The 19,373-nt window shown below is 38.2% G+C and overlaps 1 protein-coding gene across 1 annotated transcript in view; it reads left to right on the top strand.

Moving 5' to 3' along the window:
• SMARCA1 (SNF2 related chromatin remodeling ATPase 1) overlaps window positions 1–10,825 on the top strand; it is a 32,008-nt gene extending 21,183 nt beyond the window's left edge. The window contains exons 19-24 of the mRNA XM_069015349.1: window positions 550–672; window positions 2,207–2,339; window positions 3,292–3,410; window positions 3,611–3,823; window positions 8,555–8,665; window positions 9,358–10,825. Coding sequence (XP_068871450.1) covers window positions 550–672; window positions 2,207–2,339; window positions 3,292–3,410; window positions 3,611–3,823; window positions 8,555–8,665; window positions 9,358–9,429 — 771 coding nt within the window. The 3' untranslated portion in view covers window positions 9,430–10,825. The remainder of the gene's footprint in view (window positions 1–549; window positions 673–2,206; window positions 2,340–3,291; window positions 3,411–3,610; window positions 3,824–8,554; window positions 8,666–9,357) is intronic.
• The last annotated feature ends 8,548 nt before the right edge of the window (window positions 10,826–19,373 follow it).

Raw genomic sequence — 19,373 nt, 5'->3', positions numbered from 1 at the left:
GCTGCAGAAATATGTAAGGTCTACTAAACCTTTACTGAGTACTGGTTTCTGACTTGTTTACTGTTATGTGCAGTGGAATTGGAATACAGTTGAAAGGTCACAAATACTAAATTGGTCAGTGTGGAGAGGGACAGATGTTGCTTGTTCTTGTTTACATTGTGTTGTGTGTCTGGTCCTTCCTTTGGCAGCGTGTATGGCTTTATAGTAAACCTGGCAGAACTTAGTGTTTTGCTGTAGTTATAAAACATTCTAAACCACTGAACAATGGAAAGCAGGTCCTTTGCTAGTGAAAGGTGCCACTGAAATCAGTGACCTGTGCCAGCTCTGCCTCTCACAATATCCTGTGGTCATTCTGTGTAGGAGTGGTGGGTTCAGGGCATAATGAACTTAGAACTTAAATCCAGTCCTATTTTTGGGAGGAGAGGTTTAAGCAATGAGATTTGAATCTAGGTAGAAGACATTTGGTAACTTGCACAGATCAGTGCTTCTAAAATGCAATCTTTGAAATAACATTGCTGAACTACTGCTTTTTGATTCCCCTGATTTTAGGTCCCCAGGAATCCTGACCTTCCAAATGCAGCTCAGGTACAAAAGGAGGAACAAAAGAAAATAGATGAGTCTATGCCTCTGAATACTGAGGAAAGTGAAGAGAAAGAAAAGCTTCTAACACAGGTAAAATAAAATCAGCTGAAGTATTTCACCATAGGTTTTTGCTAGTGTGGAATATCAGTACTAATAATGGTAAATACACACAGGAAAGCTATGCTGATGTTATTGGAAGAAGAAAGCACACAACATGTAATGATTTTGATTGGTTTTGCTTTGAGGGATCTTTCCTGTCCTTGAACAAGTTTACATCTTGGTCATCTACTGTTTCCTTGAATGTCTTTGAACATTTCTGAGGCAACAACTTGTATAGTAGATGCACTACCCAGCAATACATGCAGAAAGCCAATCAGTGGGTTTCTTGTACATGCATATGGCTTGTGGTTTTTTTAAATCAAAAAGGGTTTGAATCAGGACGAGCCTGTGTCAACATACATGGTGTTTATGCAGGTGTCTAAGGCATGTCACATCCATAATTTTGTCCCAGTTGAGTTGTTAGGCATGTTCCTTTTATACTGGGACTGAATCCCTGTCACTGGCTAGTTTCTGGACCTTTTGGCTGGTTACCCTGCTGAGTGGGCTTATTAAAAGCTGATTGTTAAGGAGAAAGGTGTGTCTCAAAGTAACAGGACTTTTTGATTCAGAAAATTTTCTGTAAAAGAATTGAGCATAGTGTACCTTGGAAGAAAATTGCAAGGTCACAATTTCACTATTAATTTCACATATGTATAGCAGAGGAAATATTTAAGCTGATGTGCTGATATGCATATCAGTACTGCTGTTAATGATTAAAAAGAAATACTTGTATTGTATTGTATATTAGACTCACTCTGAAGATGCTGTCTAATTGTGGAGTGAGTTTATTCAGCTGGAGAACTGACAAGCTCCTTGTAAATACATTTCTGTGATGAAAGAAACTCAATGCACTACAGATTATTGCCCAGGCATGTGATTGTCTTGTTTGTTCTTGATGTTTCCTGCTTTCCCTGTCTTTAAATTGTAATGTTTCTTTCTTGGATGATGTTTTTGTGCATTTCATCTCACTTATTCAGTTTTGGATTGATTACTTTGGTACATAACAAATTCTCTGTTTGACAGTGCTTTAGAGTTTCCATTTGATTGCATCTTTTTGGACTAGAGATGGTTTCTTGACATACTTATACTTTCATCCAGCTGTTTGTCTGGTTCCAGGTTTGTAAACATCTGAAGTAGGAGCTCTTGCTTTAGATACTTGCACTGCTCTAAGAACTTGTGATGACACTTGCATTGCTGCAGCCTGTACTCCTCTGAAGTGTGGTGCTTGTATCTGCTGAAGGGCGACTGTCACTGAGCTGGTTTCTTTGGAGAAGTATCACAAAAACTTTGAAAAGAAAGGATAAAAAGCTCTTACTAATGCACGTGAAGTCATGCCCAAAAATAACTCTTTAGACTTTTAATGATTCAGTAATAAACCCTGGATAATACAAGTTTATGGAAATCCTGAAAGACCATTAGCTGCTGTAATTATGTGATGTTGCAGAGGAGCAAATGGTACTTACATAAATCAAAATTTTGGAAAATGTTTCCCTTTGATCTAATAATGCCTTCTTGCTGCTTACAGGGTTTTACAAACTGGAATAAAAGAGATTTTAACCAGTTTATTAAAGCTAATGAGAAATATGGCCGTGATGATATAGACAATATTGCCCGTGAGGTGGAAGGAAAGTCACCTGAGGAGGTCATCGAGTACTCAGGTTTGTGATATTTTAAAATGTATTTATTTCCTAATACCACTGTATTACCATGATTTTTGCTATGTGTTCTTTTAAAATTACACGATAGAGAATTTGGATGCATGGAAGAATTTTTTTTTATTTAGAAGAAAAAATTCTGTTAAAAAGGTTGATTTTGCAGCATATAACTTAACCCCTACAGCTGCCTTTATCCCTCCTTAGTCAAGGTTTAGAATTTGACATAGTTAATTCTCACTAATAACATGGACTTGTGGAACTGTGAAGCTGCCTTGGCAATGTGATTCTTTATGCTGTATCTCTGCTATTTTAGCTAGTACACTGTATCTTTGTCTTTTGTATTTACACAGTGCTTTTCACATTTCTTCCTCTTTCAGCCTTGGATGTAATTTTACCAAACACCTTCATAAAATTAACTTTGCAATGTTCTTCCTATTGTTGAAAAGGAAGAGCTCCACAAGAGTTCCCTTCAAAGTGTTGAATTTATTTTGGGTTGACTAAAAGATATCACTGGAGAAACCACAAATGAGTAGCTTTTATAATAGAGAGACTAAGTATCCTCTGATGTTAGAGATAGCTAGTGAAAACAAAAATATGAATGTGTTTCACTGTTAGACTGGCAGCTCTGTTTCACCACTGTTATGGAAAGCATCCGTAAAAGTATTTTTTTAAGAGTTTTACATGATTACAAGTAATTATGTTGAATGTAAATTTTGTTAGAATTTTTACTAAGCCTTTGCTTATAGTTAAGCTTTAAAGATATTGAATAAAGAGTCTGTGCAAGCTTGTTTTTTTGGCTAGCATAGTAAGCTGGAGAGCATTAGCTCATTCATTGTTCATGATTTAATGGAACCACAGGCTACATTTATTTTTTTTTGCCAGAGTATCTTAACTGAGTAAAATAGTAAGAGTAGAGGAAAAGATTATATTCAACAATTTTGTTTTGTGTTTTTAGCTGTTTTCTGGGAACGTTGTAATGAACTACAGGACATTGAGAGGATTATGGCTCAAATTGAACGAGGAGAGGCAAGAATTCAGCGGAGGATCAGTATCAAGAAAGCCCTTGATGCCAAAGTAATAATTCTAGGTTTTTTGTTTACTGCAGCTGACTTCTTCCAAAAATTCCTTCAGAAAAGGAATAGTTGGGGATGGGAGTTCTGTCTTTTTATGCAGCATAGGTAGCATACCATCTATCAGTGATCTACAGTAACGTGCAATAATTCCTTGATGTAGCACTGTGTGTTTATTAGTCCTTATTTTTGTTTTGCATTCAGATTGCAAGGTACAAAGCACCTTTTCATCAGCTGCGTATTCAGTACGGGACAAACAAAGGGAAAAATTACACGGAAGAAGAAGACAGATTTTTGATCTGTATGTTACACAAGATGGGCTTTGACAAGGAGAACGTGTACGAGGAGCTGAGGCAGTGCGTGCGCAACGCTCCTCAGTTCAGGTTCGACTGGTTTATCAAATCCAGAACTGCAATGGTGAGTACTTACAGGGACTAGGGCATGACATGAAGTGTCTTGTTCCTTTTTTTTTAAGCACCACCACATAAAATTTGGGTTTGTGCTGGAACGCTGGTGTTCAGGAAACAAGTGCTGAAAGAATAACTTAGGGTTTTTTTATTTTTGTTTCTATTTTTTTTAAAGTAACCTTTTCCTTTAGTACAGCAAAAACATTACAACTGAAACAAACAGATTAGAAAACCTGCCAAGCTGAAGTCCCATGTCACCCAAAGGGATTAATGCAGAGGTAGACTAGACTTAAAAATATCCTTGTTAATTTTATTGCAAACTGAGTGTTTTACCAAACAATGTCTCTTAAAATATGACTTTTTTAGAATTTTTGGATAATATTAAACACTGAAAACATCTGAATAATATACTTGGAGAAAGGAGCAGGTTTTCTAATGCAGTATTTAATTTCTAACAGCATGAGGAAAGTTAATGATTCACATAGAAATTAATCATTGAAGCAACAGGTTGAAAATGCACTTTGCATGGGATAATCCACATTCACAACTACAAGTGCTTAAATTTCTTTATGTATACTTTCCTGAAATTTTTGTTTGTATTTAGGGAATATAATACAAGGTTAATAGCAAGTCTAGACTAGTACTCTGAATGTTAGAGCAGAGCCATTCATTTTTAATTCAGTCATTAAGCAGGAATTGATAACACTAACAGAAGCTTTGGTGGTTGCTGGTATGTGGGTACCAGCATCAGAATATGGGACTCTTGCAATGATAAAAAACTGTTGGATCTGTCTCAAAATTTTTGCTCAGCTCTTTCTACTTGTTGTTTGTCTTCATTTCCTGACCTCAGGATTTGCTTATCTGAAAGAATGTTCTTTCAGAGTTCTGGGTACTGTACTAAGAATAAATAAAACATAAGATAAAATATTTAAAATTGTATTTGAACAGCTGGGTATTTGCTTTTCCCAGTACCACTTATAATTATGCAATACAATTTTTTACTTGATATTTCAGCAGTTAAAGTGCTTCTGGATAGTGCAGCAGTTAGCCCTTAATTAAAAAGAATTACAAGTGTTACTTACTAAAATGTCTGTTTGAAGAAATACTGGATTTTAAAATTACAGCCATAAAGAGAGAAGCCTCCAATATTTAGTACATTAAGAAGTTTCTTTTAAGTTGTCTGCGCAGGAATCCATTTAAATAAATCATAGAAATGGGTACTAGAAATTAAAAATGTAGCTCAGTGTTTAATATTAGTTGATATATAGTTGTCAGGGGTAGAGTTAAATATTCAATTTAAATCTTGCAGATCCTTATGTTCAGTATACTTTTCTTTTTAAAGGGGATAGAAATCATTTGCTGAAGTGTGGAAGTATGTTCTGTGGTGTCTTAATGCTGAAACTGACACCCTGGGAATATAATGAATCTTTTGGCTTAGATTTTCTCTTAAAATTCTATCCATTAATATTTTTAGTTTTTCTGCTACTACACGGTTGAAAAAGAATATTATGGAAATACAAACTTAAAACAATCTTTCACTTTCAATGTGCATTTAATTTTCTGAAATGTTCTAAATTACCATGCTCTCTATGGTTTAGTAATATAGTTGATATATTCTAATATCCTGGCATTTGTGGAGGTATTAATTTCTATGGGTCCATTTTGCACTAGTTCATTGATTTTTTTTGTAAAGAAATGTGCTGGAAAATCACATAAAATCACATATTATCACATAATAAGAATAATGAATGCAGTATAAACACAAATATTTATAGAGGAGTCAATAAATTCAGTGAAAGTGGAGGGGCTTCTTAGAATGCTGAAATTCACATGTGATCATTTAAACTCCTATTAAACAAGATAAGAAGGGCAGCATAACTCTGAAAAGAGCTTAGTAGGCTCTTTGACAAAACTTTGTGTTCTAACCACTAGATGTCTCTTGAATTCCATATAAATAGCTAATTTATCTTCCATCTTATTATTTCTGTTTCTTCTCCTGAAGATTTCTCTTTGAAAAACAAATTCTACTTCATTTAATTATTTCAAAATCAGATGGTTTATCCAAAATGTAAGTTTTTAAAGATATCACAAGTGCCAAGATTGTAAATTTTTTTCTTTTTAAATTGAGTTCTTTTTTGTTTTGTTGTTTTTTTTTTTTAATTTCTGTCCATGCAGGAAGAATGCAAAATATCATGGCAGCGGTGAAGCATGTAGCTGTTCTCTGAAGTCATAAATTATGCATATTCTCTTTTACCTTTCTGCAAACATTCCCCAGCATAAGACAAATGACTCCTTAGTAAATACAGGAGTATCTGGGGCTGTGGACAGAGCTGAGGGCTGCCTTTGCTCCCAAGTCAGCATCTCTGCCTCCAGCCATGTGGAAGGCAATGGTTCAGTGCTCCCATCTTATTTATTGCCATACAGGTCTTTATAGCTGTGAAAGGGTGAACAAAGTACATCTTCTGTCTTTCCATCCTAAAGAGAAAAGTATCAGGCCACAAAGAATAAAAACTCATCTCTAAAAGTGCAAAGCATTTTAAATAAGTGTATTTTTATAACACTAAAATGGAATGCAGCAGTCCATATTGAAATTTCAGTAGCTCAGTGCAGGATTTGTCACTCAGATTCTTTCTCATGATAGATGTACAAGAAACCTGTGTGCATGTCACATCTTACTGTCAGCTGATTCTGTGATTCTCCAGAGAAAATTGTTCTTGAGTCCATCCTCTGTCCACAGCAGATGCTTTGGAGCAGTAGTCCATCTGGAAGTCTAACCATGAACATGAACACTTTATAAATGTATGTGTTTATACAAGCATTTGTCCCCAGGAAAGAGTAGGATCTTTCTGAGTGCCTTATGGCAAATGGATCAAGGTTATTTCTTAGTCCTTTCTGATTAGTTGCTTGTCTTGAGTTTAACACAGTCCAGTTTCTCATATGCTAGAAAAAATCCAGCTGATTATTATTATCATGAGTCTTTACCTCAGCTCCTAAGTCTGAGTGCAATATACACAAATTTAAATGATGTAAAATACTTCTGGCATATTGACAAGCATCATTCTATATTGGTCTTCTTTCATCTCTGTTCATCTGTAGTGTGTAAGTTTTTAGGACAGAGGCTCTCTTTTGTTTTATGTTTGGGATTGCAATGTATATTGGGATGGCTTGAACTCGAGTTTACTCAGACTTGTTGCTTTTTTATCTAAAAATTGTTGTTTGGGTGAAATTTGAGGAAGTTTATTGGTTAAAGTGAGAGTATTTTAGCTTCAGGACTGTCACATACCAGGGCACAAGCATGGTACCCTAATTCATGGTTCAACCTTTATGGAGGGTGTGGGGGTTACTGCTACAGGATGTGATAGAAATGACTTACTACAATACCTTGCGAATACAAGCATGACACTGGAACATTTCTGGAAGGGAGTTGTTAAGAAAAATGTCCTGAGGATTTTTTTTGTGTGTGTCTGGTAAAAAGAATTCATGTGGTGGTAGGATTCTCTGTGTCCATTCTGAACTACACAGCTTTTGCCCAAGGCCATGGAGCATCCTTTGTAGAGGAATCTGTGACAACTGTAGAACTTAAAGAATGTGGTTAAGCTTGAGGGTTTGAATGTCTCAAAGATGAGTCACATGCCTGCCTGTGGGAGAAGGTTCAGGATCAGGAAAGCACAGGGGCTGCATCATTTTCTGTCAGGGACCATGATGGCTGAGGCAGTATCCAGCTTACAGATGCTGAGAAAATAGAGACTAATTTCTGGGCAAAAAGGTCAGCTGTTCACTTCATTGCAAATGGACCCATTGCAGGTTAAGATTTATGCTACTGGGTAATTCTAGGATAGCCTGTGTTTCAAAAATGGCTTCACTGAGTTTAACAGAGATAAGACATATTTTTGGGGCTTTTTTTTTTCTCAGAAGAAAGCTTTCTGCTTCGAGTTGGAAAGAAAAGCCCATGGAATCATGTTCTCAACAGTACATAGAATATACTGAGTAATTATAATAAAAATAGGCACTGTTAGGTATTTTGTAAGAGATCTTTTAGATGGGGGTACAAGAAACTGTCCATGTCAATTGAGTTCTTTTAAGCAAGCTAACCATTAGTAACTGCAATGCAGATATGTTGAGTTGCATTGGAAATACTTTTTAATGTATAAACAGCCTTGTGGCATTTAGTCCTGATGGCTTTCAGATGGCTTTCAAGTCTTGATGTTAAAGCATTTAGGGCCTACTGTCTCTTGGGTGCTATTTGAGTAAAAATACAGCAGTGAATTCACAATGTAAGACAGGATAGATTTTTGGCCAATTTGCAGCTCTACAGTGTCTTTTCAGAAAAAACCCCTAAACCCTAGTCTGTTTGAAAAAAATATTGCTTAAGATAGCTTTACTTCCTTTTCTCTCTCCTTTAAAGATATATTTGAAGATCTCTTTCCTAAAATCTGGCATACTATGCTGGCAGGCTGTAATTTGCTTCATTAACCAATGAAAGATCACATCAGTCTTTTGGGATGTCTGTTTGGAAGATACAATCCTGAAAACTCCTTGTCAGGAGGACAGTAAATCCTTTTCTGTTTCTAAAAGTTACACTGAGGGAAAGACAGATAATAGTAACTAAGCTAATGATTAGTGTTATTGAATATTTTAGGAAAATGTAAATGCTTTGAAATTAAAGAATTTTGAACATACTTATGTAAGCAAGAGAAGTTGTATAATTTACTTAAAAATCTGATGTGTTCTCTTTCCTTAGGAGTTTCAGAGACGCTGCAATACTCTCATATCATTAATAGAAAAAGAAAATATGGAAATTGAGGAAAAAGAAAGAGCTGAAAAGAAGAAAAGAGGAGCAAAAGTTACAGCAGTATGTTTAGCAGCACTTACTTTGCTTCTAGTGGGGCAGAATTCCATTATATATTTTGTTAGAAAACGTTAAAGGTAATGGTAGGCACTGATTGTGTTAGTAGAAACCATGAGTTGAGAAATTAAACTGAAATATTTGTCTATTCACAGATCTTCTAGATTTTTTTAGGTAGGTATTCCCAGTCCATAGTATTTTGGGGCTTTTTTTTTCTGGGAAGCCTTTTGTTTAAGTAGCCGAGGAACACTCATTTTAGAAAGTTACACTGCCTACTTTCTGCCTACTTACGTACATCACACGTTGTTTCAATTTCTTCTCAGAGTTCTTTTCCTCCCTTACATAATAATTGCTGGAAGGAGAAATGAAAGTGCTGCTTTTATTTTGAAGGGTTGTCATCTTTAGAACAGAATTGTGTATAAGTCATGGTCCTGATCCTGTCATCCAATTCATGGTGTGTGTGGTGCCTGCACCACTGAGACCATGTAATGATTTCAAGGATATAAAAAGGGTAGGAGAATTAAGTGTCTACATCGGGGATTTATGTTTGCCTTTCCATTATATCCTACAAAGGTGAACTGAAATCTAGAATGCATTGGGGTCATACATTCCCTTTGAAACAGTCAATTATGTATTTAAATTTATTTTTTTTATAATGCCAACCTCTTGTGAAATTTATACTTATTTTTTCTCTTTAGTCACAGAAGAGAAAAGCAGATTTGGCTGCTGAGAACTCTGGAAAAAAAGATGCTAAGAAAGTGAAGTCGTGAACCTGAAAACCGAATGCTAAATATTAGACTGCCACTTTCTTCACTCCATCTATATGTATTAATTGCCAACTTCTTTGTATTCATGGTACTCTTCCCCAAGTCCCATGCTTTAATTTTGCAAATTTTGTATACTTTACAACGGCTTTCTTTATCTAAAATGTGTAGCTTTATATCTTATGCATTCCAGTATTTTTGTGTACTGTATTTTGTGAGTTTTATGTCTTTGGCAAAATTCACTCAGTCCTTGGTTTTTTGAAGCTTGTGCTGAGGTTTTTGGCTTTTATATGTTTTATATGCTGCTGCTTTGAAAGAAAACCTAGATTCTATAGCTGTATTACTGTTATTTCATATTTTAAATTTATATGGCTGTTGGAAAATAAACTGACTTAATTATTTGAAGAGAAATATACTTCACCTTTGTTTTCCCTACCTTCTCTCCCTTTTGCATAGCTACATTTAGAGAGAATGTTAAGGTTTGTATAATTGTGCCTTCATCATCAATCAGATTTTTTTCAGAGGAGTACTTAGACAAGATCAGGAGCATGACAAAACAAAATCTAATTAGACTGACATCCTTGTTTGCTCTGTGCATTAAGTGGACATTTTTCTCTGAAATGTTCAGAAGGAAACCCAGCAAATACACACTTTTTGTTTTTCTTTATCAGTGATTTCTGCTGGGCTACATGCTTAAACACAGGGTGAGGTGTTCCTCAGAAGGGCATCTAGATGAAAACTTTTCTATGCCTCATAAAAGGAAGTAGTCAGCTAAGAGCTTCTGGTTGTTTAAGTAGCAAACAAAATCATTCACTTTCTGGTTGGTAGGCTGCTCAGCTCTGCTGCCTTGTGCTGAAAGATCTTCGTTGCTCTAATTATCTCTGCTAAAGTTCTTCTTTTACCTTTTACTCAACATGTCAGTCAAAAGCAATGGGGATATGTTATGGAGTGCTCCTTTTTAGTATTTCTATTTTAATGAAGGGACGAAAGTGTTGGATGTATGATTTTTTTGACTTTGCAAGAATGGCCTTTATTAAGCAGGTTCACAGTTCCTGCTCACTTCAGAGTCTCTGCCTTTCCTGGATCAGTAGAACAGTGACTGTGACATCTGATGTTTTACTTTAATGTTCTGTCTCTGATCTGGTGTTTAGTACAGACCTTGCTATGGTGAGACATGCCCTCATAATGTCAGGTCTAGATTCATGCAGTGTGCTTTACATGGTACTTCCCTTGAAGACTACTTGTAAACTTGTAGTGCAGTTTGCTTCCTTCAGTGATTTGAGGTGTTTTGAGATAAAGAAACCTCTTTACTCTTTGTATTTCGTGCTTTGCATTTGCTACCTTCTTCTGTGTTTGTAAAATTCAGGACTTTATAAAATAAAGTTCTTGAGCTCTGCCCGTATTCTTCTATGTCATTTAAAATATATTGGTATGTCTTTGAAGTTTTCTGGGATTAGGGTCCCTAAGTTTGATGAGCAATTTCCAGCTTTTTTGGTAATGTCTGTTTAAGGTTTGGGGCAAAATGGGTGTGATGAATTGGTTGAGCATTTCAAAAGGTAATTATAAAGATTAGATTCTATATTTTGGATTGTAGCTTTTGTCCAGGGACCACGTTAATTATTTCACTGGGCTTATATTTGTAAGACTTGGTATTCATCTGTTGAGCTTCATGTGATGACTTGAAAGGTACATCTGACAATGATGGGGCACAACTTCCAGGCAGGAAATTGGAGTCAGAGCATGCTTTTAAATGAGTGTGCAACCCTAGTGGGGTAGGTGTGCTCAGGAAAGGAGCATGTCTCCTCAGATGATAGCTTTGGTATTGGAGCAATTAACATCCTGCTTTATCCTTGGGAGGAGGACATCCCATGTGATTATGGAAAAAGGCTGTGCAGCTACGTGCAGATATAACCACAAATCCCTGGAGCATTGCTATTAATAGAGAGAGGAAGATGCCTTATTTACATTTGCTTTTTGGCTCATGTGCCACTCACTAAGTTTATGGCCTGAAATTATAAAAACAAGTTAAAAGAGAAGGGAAATAAAGGCTGAAAGAGCCAATTGAAATGTTTATGGAATTACATGGCTAGGTCTAGAGCTTATTCTATTGCTCCTATTTAGCATTGGATGAATATTTTAATGTTTTAAGTCTTGAAATAAGTGTATTCTGGTTTTGTTTATTGTAGATTAGCTTTGTTTGACTTGCATGTTTTTGTGTATCCAGTTTCTCTGTGTTGCAAAGTGTATGGAAAGTCTTAAAATGGTAATATCTTAACATGTTCTTTTATGCAGATTTCTTGGTTTGAGTTACCACTTGAATTAATGTTCACTCTTCTCAATGACGTGATACACAAGCCATATAGCAAAAGATCATGCAATTGTTCTTTCAGATATTATCCCCTTGATCAGACAGCTTCTCTGAAGAATGATAGATTCTCCCAGGAACTATCTGCTATCTCTTGCAGTCTGTAGTCCCCAGTTAAACTGAATGTGCTGTTGAACAACAGTCCTTGAGAGCACTTGGACGCTATAAACCAGTTCCTAGCGGATTGAGCCTTCCCATCCATCATGTCCTACAGTGATAACTAAAGAAAATTGCTAACAGCTGCTGGTCAGGATTAAAGTAAAATGGATCTTTCTTTTCCGTTTTTCGTTCTTCCAGTTGCAGATACCCACACAGTGTATGCCTAGCAGTATCTTAAATTATATGCTGCTGTGACTTAAAATTAGATGACAGAAATGAAAGCATCTTCCTTTTACTTTTAACTGTTCTTTTCTTAGGTGAGGAATACTGTTTGTAAAAAATTAGTAAGCACTGAATGTTATATGATAGAAAACTTCTGAAAAGTCTGGGCCTTCAGGCAATTTTAGAGTTGCCAGAAATGCTGCAAGGTATAACATTTTGAAAATTAATTTAGTTCCTTTTCAGTGGACAAGTAAAATTTGATTGTGTAAACATCAGTCTTGAAGAAAGTCACCTAGCACCTTTGGCTCACCCAGCAGTGCACATAACATCCTGGGAGAGGTCACAGCAATTGTGGTGGTTTTCTTTTCACATTTTCATCATTTCCAACTTACTAGTCCTTTTATTTTTGAGTTATGTTAGTGATGACACCAAAAAAGTCATGCTGCTGACTGTCTTCATTGTATTTAATTTCAGTTTGTTATAATGACATAGAGAAGAAATGAACTTTCTTCTTGCTGGTAATACTAGACCATCTTTAGATGCTGGTTTGCACAAGTGGTGTTATTATACTAAAATATTAAGTAAGAATTTTTTCTTGTAGATTAGCATTGCTTGTTTGATTTAGTGCTAATGCTGGTTATGGTTTAACAAAAAAGCAGCTATCCCTCTTTGAGATGATGAGGAAGGAGTACAGTATACAGAAATTAATCAGACTCTCTCAGTGCCTGATGGTAATGACAAACTGATTTTTGCTTTTATAAATGCTTCATATATATTTGTAGCTCTGTAGCTATATGAGGAACATATAAAAGCAAAAATTAGTTTGGCATCAATGGAAGTAACTTTGTTGTGCAGTGCCTGCAGCTCCTGCTGTGCACTGCTGTGTTGCAGGCACTCTGTTCATGTCTCTTGCCCACGTTCAGTAGGGGGATTAAGTACTTTCAGCGATGAGAAATGCCAAAGCATTACAGCTTGAAAAAAGGTGGAATTTTGTGGTCAATACCAGTTTATGTGAATGTAAAATGATGAGGTTGGTGCAGACGTTGGCACTTGTGATGCTAGAAGGGATTGATCACCAACTGTAGTTCTGATCCGACTAAGAGATCTTGACAATTGTTACATTTTACTTAATTTTATCTAGTCCGTGTACTTAGCTTCAAGCATGTATGTAAATGCGTTTGTGGGTCATTGCTCTAATGTTTGATATGTTCTTTTTCTGAAAGACTTAAAGTTGAACTTAGTTTGCATATTTTGAAATGTACTGTACTCTTTAATTGCATTTGCATGATATCCATCCTTTTATGAGAGCCTTAATAGGAGTAATATTTGCTGCCTCAAAGGTATGTCGGTGTTGTGTTGTTCAAGATAACTTCTAAACTTTTTCAAACTGAGATTTGTTTCTTAAGTTGTACATATATGAAAATAAAAGTTAATATGAACCTGATGTCTTCTGGTAATTCTGGTACACAGGGGTCTGTTACTTGGATACTTTCAAGGTAGTTTAATCTGGTTTTGTTGTTCTTGTGCCTCCTGTAACCTTCAGGCCATGGTGGCTGAACAGAAGGGGTGTGTGTGGCTGTTCCACATCTGCTTTCAAATTATAGTTTCTTGTAATCTAAAACTATACTAGTAGTGCCTATGCTTTTTTGACAGCCTTGCCTGTGTTGTCTCTTAGTACACTGTCACACAATGTATATTGATTCTTTATTAAAGTATATTGCTGGTTCCCTTTTATTTCATACCTCTGGTGTGTTACAAAAATGAAATACTTTGGAGCTTAAGTCCAGCTGACACAGTGGTAGGAACCATGAAAATTTTTGTTGCACTTATTGATTGCTAGTAGACTTGCTAGATACTGTGCTTGGAGAGGTGCATGCCCTCCATGAATGCTCAGTTTCCTAACTTTTTTTTTCTCAGGATGACCTAAAGAAAACGACAGACTGGAGGACCAGATTTTCTGGTGTTGGCTGGTAGCAATTCTGTCTGCTCCACACTGAACTTTTGATAGACCTTGCTCTTTTTCAGGTGGGGCACCTAGACCAGGATGAAGGAGCTGGGAATAGACATGTGGTTCCACCTTACCTTGTCCTCGGTAGCAGCCAAAAAAGTTTTTGGGTTCACTACAAGAGCTATAGTTCTTCCAGATAGCTTTGCTCCCTGCCAGGCTGAGCAGGATCCCATAGCTAGTTTCTACTTCTTGCATATTTTGAGGGGTGGTTTACCAGCACAAAGTCTACTGTTTCCAAGATTTTCTTGGAAACAGTACCTGCCAACCCTCCTGGAGGAGAAGCTCTGTTCAAACAGCAGAACTTTTAGATGAGAGCAGTGATCCTGTCTGCAGGGCTACTCAGTGGGTGTGGGGCTCGGTGTTGACACAGGATGATCATTCTCGTGTGCTCTGTTTTGGGGAAGGTCAGGCTGTAGACAGCTTCTGCAGGGAACAAACAGTTCTTGGCAGTTTCCTGCCATAAGAAAAGAGACTGAAAAGTCATCTTCATTTATCTTCTTATTTGTTAATTAGGTGGACAATGCTGAAGGCCACAAAATCTTAAGTACCACCCATCAGTTTGGTAAATGGCCTTTCTTATGTGTTTTCCTTTTTTTAGCTTAACAGGTGGATATTACTTAAGACATGACTTTACACTGAGGGTTTAGAGTGCAGTAAGGCTTTTGTTAATTCTGTTTCCTTACAACTGTAGCACTTGCATTTTCTTCAAATGACCTGATTTTCTCGATGCCTTGATTTTCATGTCTTTGTTCATGGAGGGCTGTTGGTCAGGATTTTGTTTGTTTGTTTGTTTGAATTGGCTTGGAAGGGTGTTTCAGCTGGGAGTGTAACCTGGGTGAAGGTGTGGAATGATGTTCACTTCAGGAGCCCCAGTGCTACAGGGCCCTTTTAGCCTAGGTGTTGGTACAAGCATTTGTGTGTTCCCTGCCTACTCTGCACCACCTCCCCTTGCCTTCAGTCAGTTCCTCTCAAAAACCCTCAACTTGATGTGGCCTTGTGCCTGCCTCATGTCTGCTCTGGGTGGCAGTAAGTGTCTTTTGGCCGTCTCTGTTGGGAGGTGACACTTGTGCCTGGTCCTTAAGCTGAACAAGGCCATTTATTGGCTTGGAAGCCTTGAGTGCCCTGTAGGATTAGAAACATGGATTGTTATTTTCATTCAGTGTCCTGTATCCTGGCACAAAGGGAGGTGTGGCTTGTCTGGTGTTCATTTCTGCCCCGTGGTCCTTGTGAGGCTGTTCTTGGTTACCATGTCCTGGCTGGAGGCTGCAAACCCAGGCACTTGTTTTGCTGTGAGGAGTCTGCCTGACCTCTGGACACACTAATTGGACCATCCTGGAGCCTGATGCCAAGCTGTGCTGCTGGACAGTGCTCACGAGGCTGGAAAGTGGAGGAGAGACAAGAAGTTGCTGGTTGTTATAATAACCTGCTTTAATGCTGGCTGGTGGTGAAGTCAGGAGCAGGAAGGTGCACAGGTACATGATGCACTCTTAGTTGGGACTAAGCCTTTGCTTCTAGACCTTATTTCAAATCCTGCTGGGTCAGTTGACACTGTGGATATTTTCATGTGGAGGCTCCTTGGAAAGCTGTCCAAATTAACAGATGGGGTATCTTGGCACAGTTCCCAGTCCCTGTGCAAGCCCTACTCTCACAGCAGGCTCCACTTCCAGCATTTGAAATGGGGAGCGGAAAGGCTGAACCCTGGAAAAAATTGCCTGTGCAGGCAGGGGTGAGAGCTGGGCTGCAAAAATCTGTGTGTAATTAACTGGAGATCGATGGCTAAATCTATCTATTTTTATTGCTAGTAAATGGAAATTTAAAGTAAAGCTACTGTAACTTGCTGCTGAGTGTGGAGTTAGGAAGGCCCTGGAGCTGTGCGTGTGCCTGGTGTGGAGCGCAGCTTGTGAAGGCACCGTTGGGCTTTGCTCCTCTGCGGCTTTCCTGCCTGCAGAGCTCCCATGTTCTTACCTGTTCAGACCCCAGGTGGTGGTGTGGGATCTGAAAGGAGGAAATGTGAAGCTGGAGAGCTGTGAACAGGGCCAGTGGTGTGGTAATAGTGTGGTGCTCTGTGCAGCTGCTTGGATTTCTGTGTTGACAGGGCTGTAATCCAGTGTCTCTTCAGCATTGCCACTCCTTTCCAAACATACATGCAGACTGCCTGGCTTGCTGGCTAGTTGCCACATAAGAGGTGATTTGAGGAGGTCTTCCCATCCAGAAGTAGCATTATGTTCAATTTAAAAAGCCTCTATCAAAGTTTAAGCTGAGCTATAGCTGATGTGGCACTTGATGTGACACTCAGAGCAGCTCAGAGCCAGCCTACAAGGTCTGTGTTGGCTTTGTGTTAGAGCACATTCAATGACTGCTTGAAGGCAGGCACCTCTGCACCATGAAAAGCAGGACTTTTCTTCAGGGACTTACTATCAAAATTATGTTGCCGTAATTTTAAAAGAAAAAACCCCTACCCTTTCAAAATGTGTCAGCATTATTTTACGGCTTCTATACATACATATCTCTGAAATAATTTTACTTATTTATGTTACAAAGGGTTGATTAGCATTACGTAAATGAACATGTGGAAGAGGTACAAGAAGTTTCTTTTTCTTAAATGTCAGCCCTGGAGACTCAGCATTTTCTTTCAATAGTTGAAAAGAAATTTAATTTTAGCTTTTTGTGATACTCATTGGTAATTAACTGCTCCATGTACTGCATCTTATTATGCTACGGGCCTGAAGATTTTCTGTTGGAAACGAAAATCGATTTCAACAAATTCAGTTGTTGCCATCTTATTAGGTTACGGTACTCAATGTAAATTAAAGTTTTGAATTTGTCATCGATCAATAGATGCAATTATTGATTTGGGATGTATGAGGTAAAAAGTGAATAAATAAGTTTTTGTCTTTGTTTTTATAACATGAAAACATGTCAAAGTTTATTGAGCTTCAAGTTACTTTGTAGTGAACCGGAGGCAGAATCAGAAACACAAGAGTAATGTTAGTCTATTTATTTCTTGGGTACTGCAGGATTTTCTTAAAATGCTGGCTGTCAGGCATCCTGGTTTAAAAGTTTGTTTAGAAGCCTGGGGTGCAGGGGTTGGCTGTTTGATCCCAGGCCCCAGTGCCTATCCATGGATATTGTACACAGGCAGACCCATCACCCTTCAGAAGTTGACATCTTCTCTGCACGGAAGGCTCCTTCCAGTGTTCATTGTGTCTGGAGGTGGTCAGAAAGTCTTCTTCACTGGAGGAAACTAAAAGTAATATGGAGCTAATAACACCCTATTGATACACCCCATGCAAATCAGTGCTATCTTCTGGATTGGAATGAAACCACTGATTACACTCATTCCTGGAGTTTGGAGTGGATGTGCCATTCCTTGCTCAGAACTAGATGTTCTGCTGTGGGCCAGATGAAGCCATGTGGGAAGGCTGTCACTCCCAGCCTGGCTGCATGTGCTGAGCACGGGAGAGCTGAGAGGAGTCTCCTCTGTAATTAGTGCAGCAGGATGAGTGTGTTCAACACAGCCCTGCCCACACTGTGGTAGTGGATTATGTATCTCGGTTTTCTGAGTTCCTCTTGGATAAACAAAGGTGCCTACAACCTGTGAGCAGCAGCGCTGCCAGTTTCTCTGCATTAATAAATTATTTTTAATTTAAAGAGCTTTGAGAGCTTTGTTTGAGGATTTCTATAGAAATGTTTGTTCTCTTTGGGAATTACCTATAGTAATAAAAGTTGAGAAAAAGCAATATTTTTTACGGCTTTCATGATCTTGGGCCATTGCTTTTAAAAATAGAGAGGAAAAAAATCAAGGAGAAGAGTTGATTGAGGACATAGTTCACTTGATCAAATGGATGCAGAGCCCAGCTGACAGGAAACCGATTAAAATAAAAGACAAAATAGATAGTTTTGTCAGATAGAGGCCACATTCCTGTGGGAGATGAGAGGATTTGGATCAATCACAGCAGCAGTAACTGCAGGTTGTATGTAGCAGGGCCTCTGCAGACACTATAGTTTGTGTCTCTATCTTATATAGGTGGAAATAGATACAGATATCTTGTCAGAGTTAGTGGTATCAGAAGAAAAAGTGTGTATGAACGGATGTATTAGAGCCTGGTAGATGTTTTAGCTGTTGAGGCAGATTTGAGGAGGTGTTTCTAAGGTTTGCTGTATTTTCCAAATAGAAAAAACCCCCTCTTCCAGTTTCCCAGTCACCTAGTAGCCATTCATTTCATTAGAATGAAATAAAAATCTGTGTTTTGGAATTGAAGTGACTCTTAAAACCCAAGACCCCCTGGGAAAGTCCTTGGCTGCTGTGTCAGGTCTTTATTATCCTGCTGCTGCCAGATGTGGTTGTGTGCAGTTTCCTGATGCTGGAGAGACTCTTCACTGGTGCAAGTGTTGAGTAGAACTTCCCAGTGAACCCAAGATTTTACTTTTAAATGTGGTGACCCAGTCCAACCTGCTTTGCCTGTGCTCTGGTGGACTAGTGCCTAGGTTCCCTGAAGTGTCAATACAGACAGATACCAAGACTGGCTTGGATTTTCTGTTCTTTCCAATAGTTTCTTTGGTCAAATTCAGCAGGATTTCTCTGGTGTGGCTGTAGAGAATTGAGCTTGTTGTGTCTAGATATTATATCGAGACTGACAGTTCTTTTTCCAAGTGTGAGGTCTTGTGTTCACCTGAGTTGGGTAAAACCACTGAGAAGCAGCAGAGAACATTTGTGCTCATACACAATGGAATTGTGTAGCCATGGCAATGGCAAGGAACTGGGTAAGAGTGGACTGGTGTCATTGCAGCTTGTTGGAGTCCTTGGTTGTGCCTGCAGGATTTGGGTCAGGCAAGGCAGGAGAGCAGCAGCCCAGGACTGTGAGCTGGGACACTGCCATGCTGTTCTGTGTCTCCCCTGGGACTGCAGCAAGCTCCTTCCTCTGCAGACTCTCTGTTCTTTCTCTGCTCTGCTAAGGTCTGTTTATGCTGTATATTTAGGGGGAGGATGGATATTTATCTCTGGGTTATGGTAGCACCTAAGTGATGTGGGCTATGATCTTGGGTAGGCTCTTGAGGTGCTGCTGTAATATTAATAAGAGCTTTGTAATAAGATTCAGTGTCTACAGTCTTTTCCATTTCATGGCTGTTCTGAGTAGTTCACAGTATCAGGGCCTTAGCTATATATAAAAATAAGTAATTGATTTGCTTTCTATTGAATAAATGACATGCTGGTGGAATGATTAATGAGTAAGAAATCACAAGTGTCACTGACAC

This window comes from Aphelocoma coerulescens, chromosome 4A (genome assembly GCF_041296385.1).
Source record: "Aphelocoma coerulescens isolate FSJ_1873_10779 chromosome 4A, UR_Acoe_1.0, whole genome shotgun sequence".
Lineage (NCBI taxonomy): Eukaryota > Metazoa > Chordata > Aves > Passeriformes > Corvidae > Aphelocoma > Aphelocoma coerulescens.
The sequence above is the reverse complement of the archived record's forward strand: the minus strand, read 5'-3'. Positions and strand labels throughout refer to the sequence as shown.